This window comes from Myxine glutinosa, chromosome 10, assembly GCF_964187855.1.
Source record: "Myxine glutinosa chromosome 10, kmMyxGlut1.1, whole genome shotgun sequence".
In the NCBI taxonomy this organism is placed as follows: domain Eukaryota; kingdom Metazoa; phylum Chordata; class Myxini; order Myxiniformes; family Myxinidae; genus Myxine; species Myxine glutinosa.
The window spans coordinates 23,409,799-23,436,428 of NC_136270.1; the positions used below are offsets into that span (position 1 = coordinate 23,409,799).

The 26,630-nt window shown below is 46.5% G+C and overlaps 2 protein-coding genes across 3 annotated transcripts in view; one reads left to right on the top strand and one right to left on the bottom strand.

The window, feature by feature from the left end:
- Nucleotides 1-26,630, top strand: part of LOC137434339 (growth arrest-specific protein 7) — a 517,476-nt gene that overhangs the window by 75,579 nt on the left and 415,267 nt on the right. The gene's annotated exons all lie outside the window — the stretch shown is intronic.
- The window catches only part of CLCN7 (chloride voltage-gated channel 7), a 109,846-nt gene that overhangs the window by 39,508 nt on the left and 43,708 nt on the right, over nucleotides 1-26,630 (bottom strand). Inside the window, exons 10-15 of the mRNA XM_078785438.1 lie at nucleotides 18,003-18,096; nucleotides 17,772-17,836; nucleotides 17,346-17,462; nucleotides 14,304-14,358; nucleotides 9,622-9,682; nucleotides 141-282 (exon numbers count right to left, since the gene is read on the bottom strand). Coding sequence (XP_078641564.1) covers nucleotides 141-282; nucleotides 9,622-9,682; nucleotides 14,304-14,358; nucleotides 17,346-17,462; nucleotides 17,772-17,836; nucleotides 18,003-18,096 — 534 coding nt within the window. The remainder of the gene's footprint in view (nucleotides 1-140; nucleotides 283-9,621; nucleotides 9,683-14,303; nucleotides 14,359-17,345; nucleotides 17,463-17,771; nucleotides 17,837-18,002; nucleotides 18,097-26,630) is intronic.

The window sequence follows — 26,630 nt, forward strand, 5'->3', positions numbered from 1 at the left end:
ATGAATGAAGAAAAAGTGATTCGAACCTGAGATATTAAAATGTCTGTCTCATGCCAAAAAAACTTCAAAATAGTAAAAGTAAAATGATTAATCATATACTATGTTCAAGAAAAATCAGATGAAGGACATAAAACAGGCACCTGCAAGGGGTAATCCACAACATTGTCTTCACCCAGTGGTTGACAGTCATCGGTAAAGTAAATCATAAGGAATGAGACAGTGGCAGTCACAGCAGCCACCAACATAGCTTCTAGTACCTGGAGAAGTGGTCGATGAACGTACCTGCGAATGGAAACGGGTGGGATTTACTCATGCATTTCTTCTTTGTAAATGTCGCGTCTCAGGTAAAAAGAATCATGAGGGCTGTATGTAATTAGAAGAGAGGGAGACGAGACCAATTTTATCAATTTCATGGAAGTCGAAGCTCATAGAAGAGCTGTATGACAGAGGATAGAAAAACAGCAGACCAACAGAAGGGTGTAAGTGAATAAGAAACAGAAAAGACAGAAAAATGGTATAGAAGGAAAACAGAAGAAGGGCCCGAATGATTATCCACTATAAATTAACTAGGTGTGTGTGTGTGTGTGTGTGTGTGTGTAGCATGTTTTTAGTGGAGCTTTCTTATGTGGAATGCAATACACCAAAACGGTCATCATGACCTTCTGAGTTGATTAGGCTAATTAACTACAAATAATCCAGAAGAATTCCTATGTTTTAAACGCACGCCATGTTAAGGTGTACAGAGCAGCTTAATAGGTCATTCAATGGCAAGGCATTCTAATTACAAAATAAGCAGGAAAAAGAGCAATCAGAGATTGCAAACCCTCGCCAGGATGTATTTTCAGTGTTTTTTTAAGGCTTTTGTGTGAAAACAAATATGGCGGCCAGACCACGTGGCCGATGACGTCATTATTTTTTTTCTAAACTAATTTATTCCTAGATTATGCTCAAGAAATTTAATCTTGATCGGATGAAGTTTTGTACTTGTCGAATTATGACGTCATAATGGAGGCACCTATGACATAATCATTAACATATTTTATTCCCCATGGAGAGTTCTTTACAATGAGCCATGTGTCGATTTTTTCTATTCAGCGCTTTCGGAGATATAGAGGTGCAAAGTTTTTCGGTCCGAACCACGTGACCTATGACGTCATAATTATCAGTAAAAAAAAAAAAATCTACAGGTGGAGTTGCACCTATGTTGAAAATTTCCTGTCAATCGGACCAACGGTTGCAGAGAAAATCATATTTATTCTGTGCGGACAAACAGACAAACAAACAAACAGACAGACAAACAAACAGACTCAAATGCAATACCCTCTCCTCTGGCGAGGGTAATAACAAAAAGAATGATGTCATTGTAACAAAGCGTATATTTATTAATACTAATAATATTAACAACAACAATAATAGTAGTATCGCTTGGCAATAATAATAATGAATGTATAATCCCCACCCCGGCCCAAGCACATCTGGCCTTCAAAGGCAAGCTCATGCCGTCAAGCAGTAGAGCAGGGCGTGCATGTTACATTGTTACAAGGCCTTGAAGACTATTGAAAATTTAATCCAGTGGACCGACAGATTTACTAGTACTGTAAAAACAGGCCTGGATAGCGTGCAAGTCGTATAAATCTGAATGTTATGTATAGATGAGTTTGGTTTGCAAGGATTTAAGAAAGTGAGTGGGCAGGAGGGGGATATAAAAAGGCCAGTTTTGATATACATGGCTCCAATATGTCTGCAGGATGCAGAAGAAGGCAGCACATCAGTGGTGCTCACTATTCCTCAGTACGACGGAATTTCTTCATAACAAAGTCCCATCTGCTAAAAGGCTCACTCTCACTTCCTGCTCACTTAATATGCCAACTTCAGTCCTGGCTGCTTCAATAACCAGAATAGAGCATTTTTACAGCTGCTTCTTTCCCATTTATAAGGAAAGTCTGATGATAACATTTCCATTATTCCAGCCAATGCTCCATTCACTGTCACAAGACATTTCCTTGTAAGCAGAAAGTATTGATATATAAAGTAAGGCTCATGTGAGCGGAAACAAAACAAAAACAAAAACAACAACAAATACATTACATTGATAGGCATAGTAGGTGGAGATTGGGTAAACATAAAGGGAAAGTGGAAATGAATGCAAGATGCATGTGGAGTCTGGAGTAGCAGAGAGGCCCATGTGGACCCTAAAAACAAATATTGAGGGAATGTTGTCTCCATTGTATAATTTATATTTGTAGAGCACATCCGCTGCCACATATTGTGGAGCTCAACCTCTGCCGCATCTTGTGGAGCGCAACCTCTGCCGCATGTTGTGGAGCCAAACCTCTGCCGCATCTTGTGGAGCCAAACCTCTGCCGCATCTTGTGGAGCCAAACCTCTGCCGCATCTTGTGGAGCCAAACCTCTGCCGCAGCTTGTGGAGCCAAACCTCTGCCGCAGCTTGTGGAGCCAAACCTCTGCCGCAGCTTGTGGAGCCAAACCTCTGCCGCAGCTTGTGGAGCCAAACCTCTGCCGCAGCTTGTGGAGCCAAACCTCTGCCGCAGCTTGTGGAGCCAAACCTCTGCCGCAGCTTGTGGAGCCAAACCTCTGCCGCAGCTTGTGGAGCCAATCCTCTGCCGAATCTTGTGGAGCTCATCCTCTGCCGAATCTTGTGGAGCTCATCCTCTGCCGAATCTTGTGGAGCTCATCCTCTGCCGAATCTTGTGGAGCTCATCCTCTGCCGAATATTGTGGAGCTCATCCTCTGCCGAATCTTGTGGAGCTCATCCTCTGCCGAATCTTGTGGAGCTCATCCTCTGCCGAATCTTGTGGAGCTCATCCTCTGCCGAATCTCGTGGAGCTCATCCTCTGCCGAATCTCGTGGAGCTCATCCTCTGCCGAATCTCGTGGAGCTCATCCTCTGCCGAATCTCGTGGAGCTCATCCTCTGCCGAATCTCGTGGAGCTCATCCTCTGCCGAATCTTGTGGAGCTCATCCTCTGCCGAATCTTGTGGAGCTCATCCTCTGCCGAATCTTGTGGAGCTCATCCTCTGCCGAATCTTGTGGAGCTCATCCTCTGCCGAATCTTGTGGAGCTCATCCTCTGCCGAATCTTGTGGAGCTCATCCTCTGCCGAATCTTGTGGAGCTCATCCTCTGCCGAATCTTGTGGAGCTCATCCTCTGCCGAATAATGTGGAGCTCATCCTCTGCCGAATCTTGTGGAGCTCATCCTCTGCCGAATCTTGTGGAGCTCATCCTCTGCCGAATCTTGTGGAGCTCATCCTCTGCCGAATATTGTGGAGCTCATCCTCTGCCGAATCTTGTGGAGCTCATCCTCTGCCGAATCTTGTGGAGCTCATCCTCTGCCGAATCTTGTGGAGCTCATCCTCTGCCGAATCTTGTGGAGCTCATCCTCTGCCGAATCTTGTGGAGCTCATCCTCTGCCGAATCTTGTGGAGCTCATCCTCTGCCGAATCTTGTGGAGCTCATCCTCTGCCGCATCTTATGGAGCGCAACGTCTGCCGCATCTTGTGGAGCTCAACCTCTGCTGCATCTTGTGGAGCTCAACCTCTGCCGCATCTTGTGGAGCCAAACCTCTGCCGCATCTTGTGGAGCCAAACCTCTGCCGCATCTTGTGGAGCCAAACCTCTGCCGCATCTTGTGGAGCCAAACCTCTGTCGCATCTTGTGGAGCCAAGTCTCTGCCGCATCTTGTGGAGCCAAACCACTGCCGCATCTTGTGGAGCTCATCCTCTGCCGAATCTTGTGGAGCTCATCCTCTGCCGAATCTCGTGGAGCTCATCCTCTGCCGAATCTCGTGGAGCTCATCCTCTGCCGAATCTCGTGGAGCTCATCCTCTGCCGAATCTCGTGGAGCTCATCCTCTGCCGAATCTCGTGGAGCTCATCCTCTGCCGAATCTCGTGGAGCTCATCCTCTGCCGAATCTCGTGGAGCTCATCCTCTGCCGAATCTCGTGGAGCTCATCCTCTGCCGAATCTCGTGGAGCTCATCCTCTGCCGAATCTCGTGGAGCTCATCCTCTGCCGAATCTTGTGGAGCTCATCCTCTGCCGAATCTTGTGGAGCTCATCCTCTGCCGAATCTTGTGGAGCTCATCCTCTGCCGAATCTCGTGGAGCTCATCCTCTGCCGAATCTCGTGGAGCTCATCCTCTGCCGAATTTTGTGGAGGAGAGGGAGAAAGGGAGAAAGGGAGAGAGGGAGAGAGAGGGAGAGAGAGAGCGAGAGAAAGAGAATGGAGCAAGATACGCTGTGTGAGTTTGAAGTTGGCGCTGAGCCAAGAGTGCTGTGAGGAGTGTATGAGAGAGAGAACAGACAGAATGTCCCTGACGAGGAAAGAGCTCCAGACTGACTTTCACACCTGCCTCTTGCTGTTATTTTCTCTCCTACCCTCTTCTCTATTTCCTGTTCATTCCCTTGCTTGTTAGTCCCCTACAGGTGTACACCGGAGGGGGCTATAGGTTTGCACGCCGTCCCTCCGTCAGTCCATCAGTCAGTCAGTCAGTCAGTCAGTCAGTCCGTCAGTCCGTCACGCAAAGAACAGTTTTCCGGACTTTTATTCTAAACGCTTAATGCTAATGATTTCAAACTTGGCACATCGTTTCCTCATGACGGGTTACAGATCAAGTTCGAACTTCACGACGTTTCGATCATTTTTGACAAAGTTATGGCACTTTGAACTTTGGTAATTCCGATAATTCTGATGATCCTTAACTCAGTGGCATTTTAAGTTTTAATTTCCTTTAAAAAAGATTTTCTCTGTAATAATTGGACCGATTGAGATCAAATTTTCACCATAGGAGGGACTCGGTCTGTAGAATATTTTAATGGTAATGATGACGTCACAGGTCACGTGGTTCTGGCGCCATATTGTTTTTCGTGAAAACACGAAAACCTCTTTTTCTCTGCAACGGCTGAACAGATCGAGGCCAAACTTTGCAGGCAGAATCGCATGCCCATGACGAACAAATAAGTCACCGAGCATGACGTCATGCGTCACATGGTTTCAGAGTTATGACGTTTTTGAGCATGAACCTTTAAAACCGAGCCCCTCCCTCATTTTTGATCCAATCGAGGGGAAACTTCACAGATCTGTTCCGCATGTCAGTCTACTCAAATGCCCTTTTGGAATTTGCGATAGCTCACGTGGTTTGGCAGATATCGTTAATTAAACGAAATTATTTTAAAAATGGATATCTCTTGAATCGCTTTATTGATCGACGTGAAACTTCATACTATAGTAGAAGTCATGAAGAGTAACAAGTTTGCAAAATTTCAAGATGATTGGATGTACGGTCTGGAAGCTAGAAGTTGTTACTGCGTGAAGAAGAAGAGGCGTCAGGTGTGCGGATTTAATCTTTTATCACATGTGCAGACTGAAAGCATCATTGGACACGACCTGTCGCGGTCATTTTAACCTCAAATAAAATTCTAATTTAAGATTTGTCAATAGCTGAGGTATATTAACAAACGAATAAAACAGATATGGTCAAATTCTGACTTTTTTTAACTCTATCGCATTTGACAGAGTTGTGACAAGCTGAGGAAGAAGAAACCTCGCTTTGGCTTCTCCAATGTGCCATAAAAAAATTGATATCTCTTGAATCGCTAGTACCTCAGACCATGAGTTGGTAATTATATAATTCACAGTGCAATACGTGCAGGCTGCTCCACGGAGCGACCTTGCGGGCTTATCAACGAGGCGAGGCGTGGCACACGTGTCTCAGCATACCTCAGATCAAGTTTGAAAACCAGCATCAACCGTGCATAAATTTGCATATTCGATCATTTTTGACAAAGTTATGGCACTTTGAACTTTGGTAGGGGACATGTATTGCAGCGCAATACTCAGAATGCTTGTTCTCATTCATCTCCCTTGAGGCATACAAAGAGGTATCCAGGACCAGTGTTAAAGAGCTATCAACAACCAGCCTGGTCCCTGTCTAGGGCAGGCATACTGATTCACACCTCACACCTTTCCTCTCCACACACACCGCATACATCTGCACAACAATATCAAAGCCCCCATTTTCTTCATCCCTGTATCAGGACTGGTATCCGTCCGTCGACGGTGCCCCCTTGTAAGTCAGGTGCTGTCAACGCCCTGATCTGCACTCTACCCTCTTCTTCTCTTCCTCTCTACATTCTTTGGAATGATTCTTCTGGGCCCATGTCATATGTGCTAGTGCTAAGTAAGATGGCAGGAGATAAGGGTTAAGGGTAACACTTTTTGACTGTGTAGTTTCTTTGCTCATTGTAAATTAATCACTGTGCCTTTTCTTTTATTGATGACTGCTTTTGTAAATGTGTTCCTTTGATTATTGCCAGTAAATATTTGCAAACCTTTGAACAACAAACACCTGCCCGTTTAGTCTATTTTCATATCGGCTCGATTAAGTGTGCAATAGAAGATAGCCGGGAAGTCTTACCCCACTGATTGGCTCTGTGGTTTAACCGGTACGTATTTGATAGTTCCGCTCGACTGTACCTGATTATGTAGACAAATACGTATTGAGGGTATGAGCCTCAATTGACATTGCCAAACCACCGGAAAGGTAACGTGTGTAGCAGCGAGGACCCTGCCAGGTTTGACGGTATCAATCGATGTTTGTGGTTGAATAGCAACCCGCCGGACCATGGAGTTATCCGTGGCTGATGGCCTCGGAAACTTAGCGTCTGAGAAGTTCCCCTCGTGCTAAACCCCAAAACCTGGCTCCATCACAGGATTTTTAACAGCAGAATTCTTTCCCAACTCTACTTCGATTTCAATATGCAGTTGAAAATCTGGATAAATATTATAAATGCCAAAAAGTGAGACTAATGGGAGTGGCATACATGCCGAGCAAGCGTTTACCGCTCCGAGACACCAGCACATGTTTAATAAATATATATCTATTATGATCGACGATTGGCCTCAGAAACGGAAACTATGTGCATCAACAGCTAACTTACAAACACGCAAGTGTCATCTTCTTCACAAGCGCCATATTCCGAGGACTCACAGGGTGATTCAAAGGAACCACACTTACTTTTGAGCTGTCTAGTTTGGGTTAGATTCCCGACGCGACTATAAATGGGCACCTTGGTGTTTTACAGGCAGGGCGTTACGTCAATGAGTATGTCATTCTGTAGGAAGGAACGTTAAGCTGAGTGTCTCATCTGTTAACATTCGCTGGTACACATCAAAGGTCTCACGGTGTCTTTAAAAAAAAGCAACCTATTGTGTGGCAGCTGCCTTCATGAGGTGCTCAGTGGACCGACCTGGGGCCAGAGTTACTGGCTACCTGGTAATTGGCCATCAAAGTCGGGCAGCCCAGTGAAAGGTGCGGAAATTGAGAGAGGCGTGGAAAGAGACAGAGGGCGGTTGGGGTTGAGAGGGAGAGATGCCACCTTTCCCTGCTATCTTTCCCAATTCTACCTGGTTTTCATAATCCACTGAAACATTCCAAACTTCTGCTTCTTTGCTGAAGTAAGGGCTTCATTCCCAAACAGTTTGACACTAGCAGTCGTTTCTCCAACTTGTGCAGTGCAGAATAGTAAGCTATACTGCATCGACCTTTCTGTTCAAGAGTGATTTTTGTGATGGTGGTCTGGCCCAGTGGCCCATACTCTTGACAAAGCATTAGGGTGTTCACATGTCATGAATATTCCTGCACAGGTCACCAATCTGTGGCATGTTGCGGAATATTCCTGGTGCAATTTTGGGTGAAAATTTAATTGGGAATTTGGGTGAAAAATTCTGAAGACAACTAACCCCTACTCCCCTTCCCAAAACATCCACCCAACTCCCTATTGTAACTCCCCATGGAGTCGACAATATACTTGAAATGTTCGATCGCAATGAATTAAAACGGTTAAATATATTACCCTTCCCCTTATTTCATAACCCCCCTCAAATCGCAAATCTATTAAAGCTAATAACTTCATTTTTCTTCATCATTGACCCCACATGGGGCCTACACTTTGTTTGATGGCAATCACTCAAGCCATTACAGACACCCTCCAACTCCCGGAATGCCAAAAACAACCTAGAGTGAAAAATCTATCAAAACCAATAACTTAAGGTTTCACCATAAATCCACCACGGGGCTTCTGTGATGCAAACCATGGCTGGAAGCACTGTGGACCGACCATCGGGCTGACATGAATAGCTGAACCTCGATATAGAGAACCCCCTTCCACTATCCCACCCCTACAACCCTCCCCCCCTCTATTTTGCTCCTTATTGTGCGTCCTAAATTTGGTTGCGATCACGTAAGCTGTTAGAAAGATCTCCCTCCCCTTCCTCCCCCAAATATTGGCAATGCCCCCCCCTCCCCACCCCCAATATACTCCCCATGGGCCCCTTATTAATGTCTGCCAAGTTTAGTCCTCTACAACGTTCTGTTCTCAAGATATAAGGGAACGGACAGACAGACAAACAGAAAAAGGGAGTGTGGCAATCAGGGCAGCTTTGCATTTGTGATTTAACTTTGCCTGATGTGAGACTGGTTAGCAAATGCACTGCATGCGGACCAAAAATATACAATATAATAGAAAAAAACAACTTTTGCTATTATTACAGATAAATTAATCTCAAATATCGTTTGCCTTAATGAGACTCGACATTGGAAATTTTTCCAAGTCTCAACAAGAAAGAGCAATCAGAGATTGCAGACCTCACCTTGACGTGTTTGTGTGGTGTGTTTTGTGGGGTGTTTATTAGCTGCTGTGGTTGTGTGGTTTATTGACGATGTAGATTTATGTTCAATCCAATATGGCTGCCAAAACACGTGACCGGTGAGGTCATAAATTTAATTCTCCCATATAATTTTTGTGTAGAGCATACTCAAGTAATTTTAAACTGATCGGATCAAGCGTTCAACTTGTCTAATTATGACATAATAATGAATGCACCGATGACGTCATCATGAATATATATTTATCCCCATGGGGAGTATTTGACAATGAGCCATGTTTCAATTTTTTCCATGGAGCGGTTTCAGAGATGTAGAGGTGAAAAGTTTTTCGTTTTTCCCAAGGTGGCCCCTGTACCACGTGACCTATGATGTCATAATTATCGTGAAAAATTCTACAGGAGGAGGCGCTCCTTTGGTGAAAATTTATTGGCAATCGGACCAACGGTTGCAGAGAAAAGCATACTCGCGTTCCGTGCAGACAAACAAAAACAAACGGACCCAAATGCAACACCCTCTCCTCTGGCGAGGGTAATAATTGCAAATTATCTTTCTGAAGGTAAAATGACAGGTTGGGTTTTTAACATTGATCTGAGGGCTCACAGTGGAGCACATGCATAAATTACATTCTGGACACAAAGATCGGCATACTGGGGCAATTACATGAATTAGAAGGACATTGGACAAACCTGGGATCCCAGAATCATAAATCATGGTTTCAGATGGGAACACCAAACAGGTCAATTCGAATTTAAAAGCAGGTATCCAATCTCAAATATCTCATACGGTTATCCGGTACAGGCATGCAGATGAGAAAAGGCATTGCAGGCACAATATCCATTCCCTGTAATCACCAAACAGATGCATTTTACAGAATCAAAGCCTCCATGACCATTGACCATTCAAATAGTGAATAAGTTAACAAATAATTGTGCGTAGCTCACCGGATGCGGAACATGGTCAGCCAGTAGTTGATGGTATTGAATAAAGCTCCAGAAAGGCCTCCTAATGACGTCAGACAATGACAACTTGTCAGTGCAGAAAAAGAGAAACAGGGCACGGCAGAGATAAAGCAAAGAACAAACAAATAATGAATAAACATACTCTAAGAAACACTTCATGTGTATTTGGAAAGGTTGTGTCACGATTAGTCGTTTTGAGTGTTAGGGGTGATTTTTAGACCTTTAATAATGTTACATTTATGGGGTAGGGGAGAGAGAGGGCATTCTTTACATGAGTGAGGCTCATACATCAAGAGAATGAATAAATAAGGGAGAAGGGGAGGAAACACGGAAGCTAGCAAGCAATATGGTTTCGTTATATGAAAGGTGAATGGGGGTAATAAAGATCATGGGACTGAATTTGGGATGGCAAGGGGTGGTGGTATACTGCTTGCTCGAATCCCTGGAGGGAAGAGCGAGACAGAACAGCCTCTGGACAGCGGTTCCATAGATGGAAAAGCGAGGAATGAAGGAGTTGAGGTGGGCAATCAGCCGGGAGTTTGGACGTCTAACCAGGAGGGGGTCACTGGAAGAATGCAAGCATCCTGGGGTAGATAGCGAGGGTCGGAGGACTCAGAGAGCAGAGGGAGTAATAGTGGAGAAGAGGCGATGAAAAAAAAAATACCCAGCGACCACCGACCTGCTCGCGATGCAAAAGCAAATGCGAAAGCAACAGACCTTGTTCTCTTCGATCTCGTCACCAGAGATTCCAATAATTTTGAAAGCTTTAGATTCCACAGTCCATGAGAGACAGATGTGATGCTGGGGTGAAAACCCATGGCAGAGAGCAGACAAAGTAGTTCTGATTTGCCAAGAAACGACTTGGTTTTCAGGCCTTAGTTAGTTGTAGTTAGATCGTTTTAAGGACTCAGCACCTTGTGTTTCATCTACCTTTTAGGACTTTTACCCTGTATTAAGTACATGTATTTATGGATAAGTTTTCTGGTGTATGGCCCACATGGGAGACAGGTGTGGTCTTTTTAGATGTAGGATTTCTCCTACACATTATTTCCATGTGCAGAGCCAGTTGAGAACTGGTACTGTTCAAAGCCTGCCTTCCGACCTCAGCTTAGGCTTAAGGCCAGCATTAAGCACGAGTTCCGGCCGCTGGCATGGGGAGATAGCTCCGTCTCTGCAGCCATCAACCAGAGCTGTCTGCCGACATAGGCGCCCGTTGGCATTGGTGACCGCTGTCACATGATTCGTGGGAATGCCCCAAGGGAGGGAACTTGTGACGACACAAGGGGAACATAATAAAGGCTTGTGCCCTGTGCTAGAGGGATGTCTTTGGAATTTGTCACCCAATCCAACTCATTCATTTGCTTGCTGTATCCTCGCTGGTGTGCCTGCTCGCCTTCTTCACACCTGCCCCCCTGCTGCCCTAACCTGTATTCTGCGAGATTCGGCTCTCAATGTTACCCTTTAGCACGTGTGTGTGTCATTCACCGAGATATATATGTGTTCTTGTCCAATAAGTACTGCGTTCTGTCCATGTGCTCATTACATTATTAATTATTCCTAAAGGCTGTGTGTTCGCCAAAAGTTGTCGCTGTTTTCTCGGCAGACGTTTAGGTTTCATTGGTATCCCTGGATAGCCAAGTTGTTTATAATCCTGTTTATTAGCAGACGCCGTTTTTCAACTGTGTTGATGCAATCCACTTTGCATCACCCTGTGGAAATTATAGACCACTTGGCGTAATCCTTGGAATCGTTAGACCCACCATGTCGGTTCCTGCCGAAAGTGAATACGCACTGTCGAGTAGGGGCCATCCACATGGCGACAATAAAATGGAAAAAGTCCAATGGAAAAAGCTCCACAATTACAGACTTGGCATTTAATATGGAATTTTTTTTTTGTGGGGGTGAACTTACTTTTCAAGATAACTTAGAACCAAAAGTTCATTGGAATTATGTTGAAATTATTCTAGATTTTGTTAATGTGACCTTTAAAAGAAACAAAAACCACATTTGACATTTCGAAGCAAATAAATTGATCCTTGAAAGTGATGCAAACTGATATCGAACTCAATTCACGGACAGTACTGTGTTAAACTTCTGTGCGTTTTCCAGAAGTATCTCTTTCTTTTGCACATTAGGCAAATTTTTTTTTAAACAAAAACAAAAGTTAAATTACGACTGGGATTACGGACAGTAAAATTACAGTTCAGTACTTCGTGTAACCCCCACGAGCATTGCGGAGAGCATGTACACGTTGAGGCATGCTGTTCACGAGATTTGCCAAGGTTTGGACAGGAATCGCTTGCCATGCAGTGACAATAGCCTGCTGCAATTCACGCACAGAGGTCGGCTGCTGGTCCAAGTGGTCGATTTGACGCGTTAATTCTGCCCACAAGTTCTCTATCGGATTCATATCCGGGGACATGGCAGGCCACTCCATATGCTCTACACCACGGTCAGCAAGAAAGTGTTGGATCATGCGAGCACGATGAGGCCGTGCATTGTCATCTTGGAAGACAAAGTTTCCTCGAAAGGCTGCACGAACAAATGGAAGCAATGTTTATTCCAGAATGGCCCTGTGCTTGAACTGGTTCAGGTTTCCATTCAGAACAACCAGGTCAGTTTTGCCCCCTGCATGAAAAGCAGCCCAAACGGTCACCCCACCACCTCCAGCTTGGACTCTTGGCACTATACAATCTTCGTTGTAGGCTTCATGCACTTGTCTGCGCACTCGGTCGTGACCATATTGACGATAGACCAGAAATCTAGACTTGTCACTGAAGATCACGCGATTCCAGTTTCCTGGCTGCCATTGACGGTGCTCTCTGGCCCACTGCAATCGGCGCTGGCGGTGTTGTCTGGTCAGACATGGCTTTCTCAGGGGACGCCTGGCACGATAGCCTGCTTGAACCAGTCGTTGGTTGACTAGCCTTCTGGATACAGGCACATTTGTCAGTTGCTGCCACTCAGCCCTAAGCCGATTACCTGAATTGGTATGGCCATTGCGGACTAACCGGTGCAGCTGGCGATCATCCCTCTTTGTGGTTCTGCGGGGACGTCCTGACCTCGGTATTGGAGTAGGGACACCCCTCTGAGCATTTCGTTTCAGGATCTTTGACACCTGACCTTGAGTGATGCCATACTGCCGAGCAATAGCACGCCGTTTCATGCCGGAATTTCGTAAAGCCACCACTAAATGACAAACAGCATTGTCGAGTTGACGGACCATCTCCAGGGGAAGCGGCAATAACTTTTGTAGACGTGCAGCAGTTGTTTTCCACCAATACAGAACGCAACAACCCTTATATACCCGATTGTGAAGCCAATCGTCAAATGTCCCTGTCCGTACATTTTGTCACGCCACCTGTGATATAATCCTGTTATTGACTTCTTGCTGCGACAGACAATCAGTGACATGGTTCTTTTAACAAATAAATCACCGAAGCATAAAAGAAACTCACCAGATTGATATACCGAGTTCAGAAAGTAAACCCAAGTCAAGAAGAAAAAAAAATTCCATATTAAATGCCAAGTCTGTATATTTACGTCATGTAGACATTACTAATAACCAGTTAATTTGCAAATCACAGAAGAGGCAAACTCAAGATTTTGGGAATGGTTGAGGGAGGCCTAACACGTGCCGCAGCCTCCCAGTGTTGGAGTGGCAAAGGGCGCACATGGAGATGGCAGCAGTGGTGCATAGAGGTTATATTTTGGCTGGATCTATAACTTCAAGGAGGGTTTGCATATGGGGGCTCGACAAGTCAAATCATTGTGCAGAAGTGTGCCTGAGGGGGCAAGATGCACCACTGGTCTGTGACCAAGTCCTCTGCTGTTGCCAAGCACCATGTCTGGATTCCACCAGCATCAGCATGGTCAATGTATTCAGCCATATAATATCTCCAAAACATCTATTACAGTATTTAACGAGCATGGTGTTGGCTTAGCGGTTAGGGTGCCGGCTTGGGATCCTAGGATACTGGGTTGGAAATCCCGGTCATCGCTGAATTAACGCCAGGGGGGTTGACTCAGCCTGTCATCCTTCCGAGGTCGGCAAATTGAGCACCAGTTCACTGGTAATTCCCTGTGTGTTGCAAGAGGCGACTAACAGGATTGGTGGTAGGAAGGGCATCCGGCCATAAAACATTGCTTCAAAAAGGGGACCATAGTGCTCGAAAAAGGCCAACCTCTGCTCTGCGGGGAAAAATGGCCTCTAAAGGCGGTTCTTCTTCTTCTTCAATTGGAGAGCGAGTTTAAGAGCCGTCATAGTCATGTGATACTTGTACACAACGTCGATAACCAAGTAGAATTTACAATTTAATATCAGAGGCTACTGATAGTGCTTTTCCGACATGTAACTTTAGTAAAGTAACATAAATTACATCTCCATGGTTCCTTTGTGAATAAAACATTGCCCATATAATCTGGTTGTTAAACCACTCGGTCAGATGACTGATTGAAAGAACTCCACATTTGCATGTTCAGCAGGCAATTATTTTACCAGTTCTGCTTTCATCAATAAAATAAGAACAACAATTATGGGCCCCACAATACATATCTTATTGTGTGGGGTTTGGCAACATATAAACAAATCGATGGGTGAAGTGATGGAACTTGTCGCTATGGGGGAAAGGATGGGGTGCTGCTTTTACAGCAACAGACCTCACCGATGGCACCAATGATGAGAAACAGAGGGATTTCAAACCAGGTGTAAGCCTCATTCTGTGAACACAACATCAAATAGGGTTTATTGCAGACCGAGCTGAACAAACAAACAAACATCTGCACAGTAAACCTCCAGGTAACCATGGTTGTATAAATGCTCATAGACAACTAAAGCCAACTAGAGAGTTCATAGAACCTGTTACCCCGCACAGTGCTCAATTATACACTTCAATCAAAATATAAATAATGATTTTAAAGATTGTTTAAAAAGTTTTCAGAAGTTTAGCACTATTGAAGCATACACCACGTTATTTAACATGTCCAATTACTGCTAAACGGAAGGGTTTTGAAGTGCCAAAAAGGCTACTTGTTTTATACAGTTTTCTTGAATACAATTGGATACATAGAAACACTAGCTGAATGCACCCAGCGTTGCCCGGGTTCTTTTTGAATGAATTTGATCTTCTGTAAATAGGTCTGACGCGAGCCCAGCATCAGTTAGTGCTCATCGATTCCTTGTTCTTTCTTCTGTCGGGCCCCGCGAGAGAGAATTTTGAAAGCATGTGTTGCAATCAATCAGATATTCCTATTAAGTGCATAAGTTGTACTTCAAGAGAATTTTGAAAGAAGAAGAAGAAGATTTATTGCGAAATGGGCCCAGCCCGGCCGAGGCGGCCTCGACCGGCCTTGCCACCTAGCCGATAACCTTCCCGGGGCCCGTCCCGACATTTGATTAGCGCGTGCAGACAAACAAACAAAAAAACTTTCTTTCATATATATAGAAGATTAATTGATATATGTAGGAAAATTACATACACAGACCAGGAATTGTCCCCAGGTCCTCTGGTGAACCGTACCTGTGCTCTGCCATCTGAGCTATCCAGGTGACCCTGACTAAGCATGCAATTTCCCCACACATAGAATTGCCACTCTCAATCCATCAATGCTTCTGAGGCACTCACTGCCAACCATCAGAGCACCAATGACCAATTTTCCCACATATGTCAATTAATTAGTTATATTCCTGGTCATTTTTTTCATTGTGTTTCTACACCCCCAGTGGCATTTATAATAGCAGACATGGATTTCCCCTCCCCCCATTGGAGGAAGACCCTCTCGTGTTCAGGCCGTTGATGCTCCTATGGTTGGCAGCGAGTGCCCAGAAGCGTTGACGGAAAGAGAGTGGCAATTCTATGTATGGGAAAAATTGCATGCTTGGTCAGGGCTACTCAGAGAGCTCAGATGGCAGAGCACTGGTGCGGTTCACCAGAGGACCTGGGTTCGATTCCCGGTCTGGGTGTTATTTTCCCACATGTGTCAATTAATTATTTATTATCCTGTTCATTTATACCATTATATAAAGATTGTAAAATAAAAGAAAAATTGTAAAACACGAATAAAAAAATCATTATTAATATTAATTCCAGCAGTTTACTGCCATTTTACGCAGTGTTGTTTACACCATTCTATTAAACACGTTACATTAGTTCTTCGTGTCTGGTGTTTGTGTCCTTTATGACTTCCTTAAAAACAGCAAGTTTCCCGTTTGGAATGATTTTCAATTTTGTTTGACTGCCAGACAGGCAGAGAGTGTAAAAATATTATTTCACTCCTCCATGCGCATGCCAGATCGGGACGAATTGAGAGTCCACGTACTGCTAAACTACAGGTTTATTTTCGATTTGTGTTCCGATTCGTGCTCAAAATAATTTGTTCCTCGATCAAAAACTGACGTTTATAGACAAAAGGGCAGATATGAACCACTTGCTTAATCCCACTTTTCGTTTCGCGTGCGTGGAGCAATTAACCATGGTTGTGCCATTATTGACATTACTTGGCATAAGTTTGCTTGTCGTTTATGTCATATCTGCAGTAAATAAAGGGATTACAAAATATACAATATTATGTGCATTTTCACAACTCGCACCTTGAAAATAATCTTCTTTATTCACAGAAGAATGTACAAAATACTACCGTGACAGTGGAAATATGTCATGACGACCAGTGGGTGTAACAGTGAGGAATATTTTAGAGTAAAGGTGAAAAGTGCAAGTTTGAGTGCTCCAGGAAAAAAAATAAAAACAAAAGGGTATTGTAAAAGAAGATTTTTTTTGTGGTTGGATGTTTTCACAGCAATCGCAGATGCTAGAAATGCAAACGCCATGAATGTAACATGTAATATGTATCGAGTTGTATGCATGTGTGATACATACTCGACTTTAAGCCAGGATTGAAATCTCAATGTGATGATGCTGGGCCGAAACCATAAATAACAAGCGCCACCCTCTAAGATCCCCCACCCAAAACCATGATCTGTTCTACTCCCGATAACATTCTTCCTCACATCCCTCATTTCTTCAAGTTTCCCTCTTTTTCTTGTCACTCATCCCTGCTGTTTGTGTGTTCCCAACCCCCCTCTCTTTCTGATGCTCCTTTTGTTCTGCTACGTTCTGATCCGTTCTTTGTTCGAGCTCCTCCATGAGCCTCGACTTTACACAAAATGTTTTTTGAAAGATTAAAAAAGACATTGCGAGTTCTGTTATGGAGCCCAGAGGCTTTTGAGGCTGCAACTTTGACGCTTGAGTAAAACACGATGAACAGCATGCTCAGCTAGAGGTTATATACATAAAAGTGCAAGGGATAGGGGGTAGTTTTAATTATCATTAAAAATGAGGTAAAATAAAAGAAAAAGCATGGAATTTAAAGGGGAGGATATGAGAGTTGGGAATATGGAGGAGGAAAGAAAAAATTAACAGAGACAGGAGGAGTAAGATGAGGGGAGGGAAGGAGGATGTACAGGGCCATGCAATTATGGGGGTGGAAAGGTGTCGAACGGTTTGCCATTTTTTGAGTGGTACATAATATGAATTGGCCCACAAAATGCACGGCTTCTTCCACATCAAAATCACAATAAAATCGAAGCAAAGACTCTTTGGGCAACACACTGTTACCAGTGCATGTCATCTGTCTAGCTGTGATTGGTACATTGAAGAAATGCACACGTGCTAAACTTATCTACATCAGCAAACATGCCTTACACGTACCTTGTCCTCAAAACGTCCAAAATTGATGAGGCCGGGATTGGCAAGCTGACCAAACTGGGAATGATAACCACTCAACACGAAGTTCAGTGTGAACGTAGATATCACCGAGGCAAAGAACTGCGTGATTTCCGAGACAACATTGTATTGTGAAGTATTTTGACGTCACTTGAACCACACAATATCTTTATACTCAAACCTATCCTCAATGATAAATATTAGATTGTTTTGGAATGTGTAAGGTGCCTGAAAAAAAACGACAGCTCTGATGCATTAGACAAAACCTCCTGAAACCATTGCAGAGCTTTAATGCAAACACAAAATTATTTTTTGTGAAATAAAAAAATGATAAATTATTGATACAGGTCAGACAAAGAAAATTAAAAGCTACAGGTGAGGTATATAAAAAATAAAATCAAGGAGACTTACAATCCTCCAGGTAAGGTATTGGTTCCAGAATGATGCTCCTTCTTCGAGGCTGAACAGGACTCCACCTGCACAAAACATGGTCCCGAAGTGCTAATACACACAGTACAGAGTCACAAGCAGAGATTGGAATGTGGACAGTGATACACAATACTTTTCAACTGCAGGCCAAAATATATATATATATATAGTTAAAGTTCTCTCAAACATTGCTACGTATCTAAGTTGACGTACCTACAGGTGCACCAAATGCTGCAGAAACTCCAGCAGCAGCACCGGCAGCAACAAAATCTCGTTTCTCAGTGTCACGTCGGAAATACTCAAATATCTGTATAAATGCAATTATACAGGAGAAACAGGTCACTCGAAGAGGCCGTTTGGTCCACTGGGTGCAATCTACTATTTTATGTGTGTGTGTGTGTGCATGTGTGTGTATGCTTATATATATATATATATATATATATATATATATATATATATATATATATATATATATATATATATATATATATGTATATAATTATATATATATATATATATGCATATATATATATATATATATATATATATATATATATATATATATATATATATATATATATATATATAGTTGTGGATCTGTCGCCGGCCTTCTCGCCTTATCAAGGGGGGATTAATCCCCTTGTCTTTACTGACCTGGCGCGACCCGAGACCTATTACGTCCCTTCCGGACAGCGCTAAATAGGGTTTCAGGACCAAATTCGCTGTTACCTAAGTACTAGCGCTGCCTTGGAAGCGAGGAAATAAGCCTCGCACGAACCACGTGTGATGATGATACGCAGACCGGTTTGCGTACACGTGATCCGCGCTATTATTAATTACTAGACCCAATTGGAGCGATATTATTCGTACCACGCTTAGTCAATGGAGAAATCACAAAGGCGATCGAATTGGAAGAAAAGGAAGAACAAATATGTTTAATTGTGATTGCACGTATTTACAGCTCAGGACGACGAGACACAGGGAAATCCTTTTTTTTTTTTTTTTTTTTTTTTGTATACAAGATCGAGGCTCGTGAAAGAGCGAACATTAATCACACAGAAAGACAAACAGACACATAAAACAAATAACATCGGGAGCGGTAGACAAGATGGGGAGAGAGGGGGAAGGACACAAACACAACATTTGAGAGCAGGGACCGAGAGACATGGAGACATCGAGAGATCTGTGGGAGGGAGAGGGCTTTGGGGGGAGGCATGTGAAGCGGGGGAGGCATGTGAAGGGGGGGAGGCATGTGAAGGGGGGGGGGGGGTGGGAGAGGTATAAACATATGGACACTGCCAGGATTTCCAGGAAATAAGTTGGAATTTCAAACAAGGTGGATCTGGGGTGAATTAGTGGGGGTAGAAAAGATCAAGGTTATGGATGGGGGAAGATAAGAGATGGTGGTGAACAGCTGTTTTAAAGACCTGGAGGGAGGAGAGGGATTGAAGGGAGTGTGGGAGTTTGTTCCACAGGCGGGAGAAAAGAGGAATGAAAGAGTGAAGGTGAGCAGAGAGCCGAGATTTCGGCAGTTTAACCATCAGAGGGTTGCTGGCAGATCTTGTGCGACCTGTAGGAATATTTGGGGGACAGAGCACAGAGAGAGCTGGGGGAGCAAGGCCGGAGAGGAGTCGGTAGAAGACAGAAAGACCACCTACCTGCCTGCGGTGAGTGAGTGAAAGGCCCTCAGAGATAGCTTCATCGCGGGAGATTCCAATGATTTTGAAAGCTTTGGATTCAACAGCGTGAAGCCGAGCCAGGTGTGAGGCAGGAGCACCAGCCCATAGGGGAGAACAGTATTCCATTGAGCTGCGGATGAAAGCCTTGTAAGTGGTGAGGAGCTCAGGTGTGCCGAGGAAGGACTTCGCACGACGGAGGATGCCCAGTCGGCGACTGGCTTTGGAGGCCAGCTTGGAAATGTGGTTTTCCCAAGAAAGATCATGGCAGATAGTGAGACCCAAAAGCTTGAGTGACAGAACTTCTTGGAGAGGATTGTTGAGAAAGTAGATGGGAGGGTTGTCCAGTCGATCTTTTCGGAGAGACATAGTAAGAGAGTGAGATTTGGCAGGATTGAAAGACATGTTCCACTTGTTTGACCAGTCTGTGATTTTGTCCAGGTCTTCAGAGAGTGAGGAGGCTGCAGACTGCCGATCTGAGGGAAGAGGAATGGAGCGGCAGAGAGTGGAGTCATCAGCAAAGAGATAGAGAGGATTTTCCAGAGAGTCAGAGAGATCATTGATAAAGACCAGAAAAAGCACAGGGCCCAGCACACTTCCTTGGGGAACTCCAGCCTGAACAGGAAGGGGAGATGAGAGAAATCCATTCAGGGCCACACGTTGACTACGACCAGAGAGGAAGTCCGCAAGCCATGCATGGAGATTTCCATGGATACCATAGGAGGAGAGTTTGGTGAGCAGAGCTGGGTGCCAGACCGTATCAAAGGCCCTTGATATGTCAAGGGAGACAGCTCTGATTTCCTGTTTGGCATTGAGGACCTCCATCCATTGTTGAGACAGCAGAAGCAGCATGTCCAGAGTAGAGTGACCTGGTCTGAAACCAAATTGATGATCAGAGATCAAGCCATTGGAGAAGAGGAAAGATTTCATATCCGAAGCAATGATGGATTCCATGACTTTGCTGATAATTGGGAGCAGGCTGATTGGTCTGTAGTTGCAAGGATCTGTTTTTGCACCTTTTTTGTGTAAAGCGGTAATGTTAGCTGATTTCCAGGATGCTGGCAGATGACCTTGAGCAAAGGATAGGGTGAAAAGAACAGAGAGAGGGTGAGATAGAGCGGCAGAGCAGGATTTTAAGACCCGTGGGCTGATGCCGTCTGGTCCAGTTGCAGAATCAGAGTCGAGGTTTGACAAAAACTCCTCCACCTTGTCAGGAGAGAAGGACACAGAGTCCAGGAGCAGTTGGGTTCGACTGGGAAAGGTGGGAACAGAGAGAGATGGGTTTGGGACTAAGGATTTCGAGGCGAACACAGAGTTGAGGCATTCGGCTTTGTCACGTGCGATGTCAACTGTGTGGCCATTTGAGGTAAGGGAGGGGATGGAGGGGGAACAAACACCAGAAACGGATTTGACCAGACGCCACCAGGATTTGGAGGAAGGAGACAGGTTTGAGAGTTCATTCTTGAGTGAGGAGAGATAGTGCTTCCTGGCACTCCTGAGGGTAGACACACACTTGTTCCGAGCTTGGTGGAAGGAACTGAGATTTCCTTCAGTTGGATTAGCCTTCCAAGAGGCAAAGGCAAGTTGTTTCAGGGCAACTGCCTCACCACAAGATTCAGTGTACCATGGACGGGAGGAAGGGTAAGACAATTGAAGGCGAGATGGGATAAATCTGTGCATGAGAGAGATCAGTTTGCTTTGGGAGAATTCCCAGGAAGAATTGATGTCAGAGGCAGTGGAGATGGGAGACCAATCCAGACGATTGATGGCTGCTTGAAGACCGTCCCAGTCGGCCTGAGTGAAATGCCAGACTCGTCGACGCTGAGGAGGCTCTCTGAGAATGGCCAGAGAGATGTCCACTTTGACAAGCACATGATCAGAAGAACCGATTGGAGCAGAAGAAGAGCAGCAGACATTAGCAGGGAAGTTTGTCATAACCAAGTCTAGAAGAGAAGATACTCCATTGGCTGAGATCCGGGTCGGGAAATTGACAGATTGTGTCAATCCCAGTGAGTCACAGAAGTCCTTTGCTGAGGTGCCATGACTAGTGAGAGAGGAACCCACACCTTAAACAGTCTTACTCTTAATACCCCTGGACAAATGGGCCTGTCTCACACACACACTCACACGGGGATTGCTGATGGCAGGATGATGTTCACCAGCTGCGTGGTGGTCGTACAGGATCAGCTCCGTCTCACTTTCCACGGTCCCCGGCACGTCCCATGAAGATGAAGGTAGGCGAAAGCAGGACCGCGTATCGTGTCGCTCGAATAAAGCGGATAATCTCGGGGCGAACGGTAGAGGGCGGACTGTACGTGGCTGGCGGTTACTCAGCCGTGTTCACTCGCTTTGGCCGAACCGCGTGAGTTAGCAACACCCTGTCTGCGCCCACGTATTCCACGTAAAAAAGTTCATTCAGCGCAGGTGATTCACGTCAAGCGCGTCTCCTTCCTCCGTACTCAGAAGTCACTTCAGCGCACCTCTCCCGTAACTGGACTCCATGACTCACCAGCGCCTCTCCCTTCTCATAACTCACGACTCAACTTGACGAGCGCCTGCCTCTCGCTTCTCATAACTGAGGTGGGGGCCTCGCACAAAGGGTTTTATTGCCACGCCCTTAGAACCCTCTGGAACTCACCAGACGCTCTTCACCACGCCCTCTCACGCCATGCCGCTCGAGCTCCGATTGGCTGGTTCATTCTTACCGTCCCCACCGCCGTCGTGCCGAGCTCAACCCTCCTTCACCTTTTGAGGCCCTGCCTCGTGTTAACTTGACTAGGGGACAGCCAAATGGGACGTGGGATGGATTGCGCCCACAGAGGTAGAATGGAGGTTGGAGCAAAATGATTGTAGGGCCTATTCTCCTGTCTTTACACAACACAGGTACTAAGAGGGGAAATGGCCTATTCTTTCACATACTAAGACATAACTATACTACAAATGGGCCTATATGTTGCTCGTGTGACTAACTATTGGGGGCAAACCTTTAACCTTTAATGACTTCAATGTGCCTGTAGTGAAATCGTATTCGTACTAATGCTGAACCCAGGTGATGATCGTTGCTCGCTGACACCGCTAGGGGCGCGGCTATAAGACCCGCTGCGGTCGGTGCTCAGGGGGACTTCTCCTGTGACATGTTACATCTAGTGGACTCGCTAACGGTACGCCTGCATAGAATATTAAGCTTGCTTGCATTGAATGTTATGAATGGACCCATGTGATGCCAAACCTTATTCCTATTGCATTTCCTGTATTTACAGAATGATGTCATGGTCTTAATGGAATTAAACCAACAGATGGACTAAAGTTGTGGACCCGATTGGTTTTTCACAACACTTAATTCCATTAACTATCTACCGACATGGCGGGCAACAAGACGCTGTTGGTCACACTATTCTGCGCCGACCCGCAAGCCTCGGATGGTGGATTGCAACTGAAGCACTGGCTGAAAACGTTGGAGAACCATTTCGCTGAGCCTGAGACCGAGCCGACGGCTGTCGCGAAGCTAGCAACGCTGCACCCCAAAGTCGACTACAAGGTGTACAACAGTATCGCACAATGTGCGACGTACGACCTCGCTATTGCGGAGCTCAAACGATTGTACATAAAGGAAAAGAGCCCGGTGTATGCTCGGCATTTGCTATTAACGCGACGCCAGCAACCCAACGAGCCGATGGATCACTATGCCCAGGAGCTCCGGCAACTCCTGCTGGACAGCACCCGGGAGCCACGGACTCACGAGCAGGCTCAGGATGACCTTCTCCTAGACGCCTACGTCGCCGGGGTCTCCTCTCAGGACCTAAGGCTCAAACTCCTGGAGAAGACCGACCTGACCTTCGCGGCGGCACTCGAGCAAGGAAAGGTACACACTGAAGCGCGGTTGCAGTCGAACGCCGATGATCGCACGCGCCTCTTGGCGGGAACCTCGCTACACGCACGGCCGGAGAGTGCTACCGCCGAGGGAGCGGAACTGCTCACGGAACTCCAGAGGAGGATCTGGTCCTGATGGCTGCCGCAACGACCAGACCCAAGGCCTTACGCGGAGCCACCTGCTACTTCTGTGGGGGACAACGACATGTCCGGCTCGGGATGCCATATGCCATTTGTGCTCGCAAAAGGGGCACTACGCAAAAGTGTGCCGGAAGACCGCACGCGGCTCGGGGCCGCGCGACCTTGAATGGGCTCATTGCGGAGCCTACGAGCCGAGCTCGGAACACGGCGCCTTACCCGGCTTTGAAGGACAGGGCCCCTCCTCACGGGCCCCTGGTCACTCAATCGAGCTTGGCGAGAGTCACCGAACAGCCACAACAGTCTCATCCTCAATCGGGCACGGCACATGTGTCCTTGACCAGACTCCGGGCCACGCGAGGGGCTTTGGAGCCTCGCCAAGCCCCAGCGGTACGTTCTCGTCGTGTCTCTCAAGAGCGTACAGCGTCCACTGGCGGCGACACTAGTTCGGTACCAACTATGGTGGCCCTCACCCGTCAAATGGCGATTTCGAATACTACGGAGGCCCATACCCGTCAAACGGCGATTTCGAATAATACGGAGGCCCATACCCGTCAAACGGCGATTTTGAATCGTCAAACGGCGATTTCGAATACTACGGAGGCCCAAACTCATCAAACGGCGATTTTGAATCGCAAAGCACCGGAATGCATGGGAAAGCTCTCTGATGGCTTTAACGGATTCCCCATGAACAAAGAATACTCCGGCAACGACCGCAAAACTGCAGAATGCATGGGAAAGCTCTCTGACGGCTTTAACGGATTCCCCATGAACAACGAATACTCCGGCAACGACCGCCAAACTGCAGATTGCATGGGAACACACCCTGACAACTTATATGAGACTCCACGGGCACCCTCTGACGCCCGGAAAACTGCCGCTGGCATAGGATCCGCCCGTGAGGCTCGGCCGACCCACTCGAGAGGTTCGGTCCCACTCCCAGCAGGCTCGTCCGGCCTGGCTCAAGCCCTTATTCCCCTCATGGTCGAGGGCCATTGTGTGCGGGCCTTGGTGGATACAGGGTCTACGGATAGTTTTATCAACCAGCGACTAGTGCACAGGCATGGTTGGCAGGTCTTGAGGTCTACGAGACGGATCTTCATGGCTTCCCAGGGACTTCGACTCAGCACGAAGGGGGAATGCCGATTGAAACTCGTGATAAAGGGACGGGTTTTCCCAGAAGTACACCTTATGGTCTTACCTGCTTTATGTGCTGATATTCTGTTAGGACATGATTTTCTTAAGCGACATGGACGCGCTGGTGCGACAGGTGGCCCAGTACTCGGTCTACAGCACTCTCGATCTCCGTAGTGCATATCATCAGATCCCCATCTCGAGGGCAGATCGTATCTATACCGCATTTGAGTCGGGGCAACGGTTGTACCAGTTTACTAGATTGCCTTTTGGGGTAACGAACGGGGTCGCCTGTTTCCAGAGGGCCATGGATGACCTCATTGCAAGGGAGAACTTAACCGATGTTTTCGTCTACCTAGACAATCTTACGGTTTGTGGGTATGACCAAGGGCACCATGATGCTAATCTGAAGCGCTTCCTCGAGGTCGCGCAGAGGTATCACTTAACCATGAACGAGGATAAGTGTCAATACTCTCTACGCAAGATAGATCTTCTGGGGTACACTGTGACCCATGGCTCTGTCGCTCCGGATAAGGAGCGTCTGCGACCGTTGCTCGACATGGCCCCTCCCTGCGATCGGGCGTCCCTGAAGCATGACCTCGGGCTATTCACCCATTACTCAAAATGGGTCCAAAATTTCTCCGGGAAACTTCGCCCCCTTGTGGCCTGCGACACATTCCCTCTGTGTCCGGCTGCATTGGCGGCCTTTGGAGGCCTTAAGGCCGACATCGCCAGTGCCGCTGTGGCGCCGATCGATGAGAGCGGATCTTTCGTCCTCGAAAGTGATGCCTCGGATCAGGCCATCGCGGCGACCCTCTCCCAAGGAGGGCGTCCGGTGTCTCTTTTCTCGGACTCTTACCTCCGCTGAGCAGAGACATTCGTCTGTCGAAAAGGAAGCGTATGCGATCGTCGAGTCTATTCTGCGATGGCGCCCGTACTTACTCGGGCGATGTTTCCAAATCATCACGGACCAGCAAAGTGTTGCGTTCATGTACGACACATTACATGCCCAGCGCATTAAGAATGAGAAAATCACTTGCTGGCGTATAGAGCTTGCCGACTTCTGCTACACTATCAAATACCGCCCGGGGAAGGATAACCAGGCCGCCGACGCCTTATCGAGACCGGCTACATGCACGGGTATCGCCACTTTGGAGGGCCTACGCGTGCTGCATGCCACTGCGGGGCATCCGGGCGTAACGCGTTTCACTCATTTTGTGCGGCATGGCAATCTACCATACTCGATTGACGATATCCGCCGTATCTGTCGCGACTGCGCTATATGCGCGGAAATCAAACCGCGTTTCTATAACCCACCCATGGGGACTCTGGTTAGGGCTACGAGGCCGTGGGAACGCTTGGCGATGGATTTCAAGGGCCCATTGCCGGTGTCGAGTAACTCTCGCTATCTGCTCACTATCGTCGATGAGTACTCGCGATTTCCCTTCGCTTATACGTGCGTGGACATGACTGCTGCCACGGTAATGCGATGCTTACAGAATCAGAATTTGTTCTCTATGTTCGGGTACCCGGCCTATGTGCATACTGACCGGGGTGCGGTCTTCTTGTCTCAGGAGGTGCGAGGCTATCTGCTCCAAAATAACATCGCTTCTAGTTACACCACGCCGTACAGACCCCAGGCAAATGGGCAGATCGAACGCTTCAACGGGATTATATGGAGGGCCGTCATGCTCAACCTCCGGACCCTCGGCCGGGGCCTCGATAAATGGGCTTGGTCGCTACCTGCGGCGTTGAACTCGATCAGGGCTCTACTGTGTACGGCCACCAACCAGACTCCCCACGAGAGAATTTTCCACCACCCCAGGAGCACGGGGTGTATACGGTCTTTACCCAGTTGGCTCGCTGAGCCCGGGCCGGCCTACCTCAAACGGGCGGTTCGCACGAGCAAGTACGACCCCTTAGTGGACAAAGTGCAGATACTCCAGGCTAATCCTGAGCATGCTCGTGTGATGACGGCTGATGGACGTGAGACCACTGTCTCCGTACGTCGTCTTGCCTCATG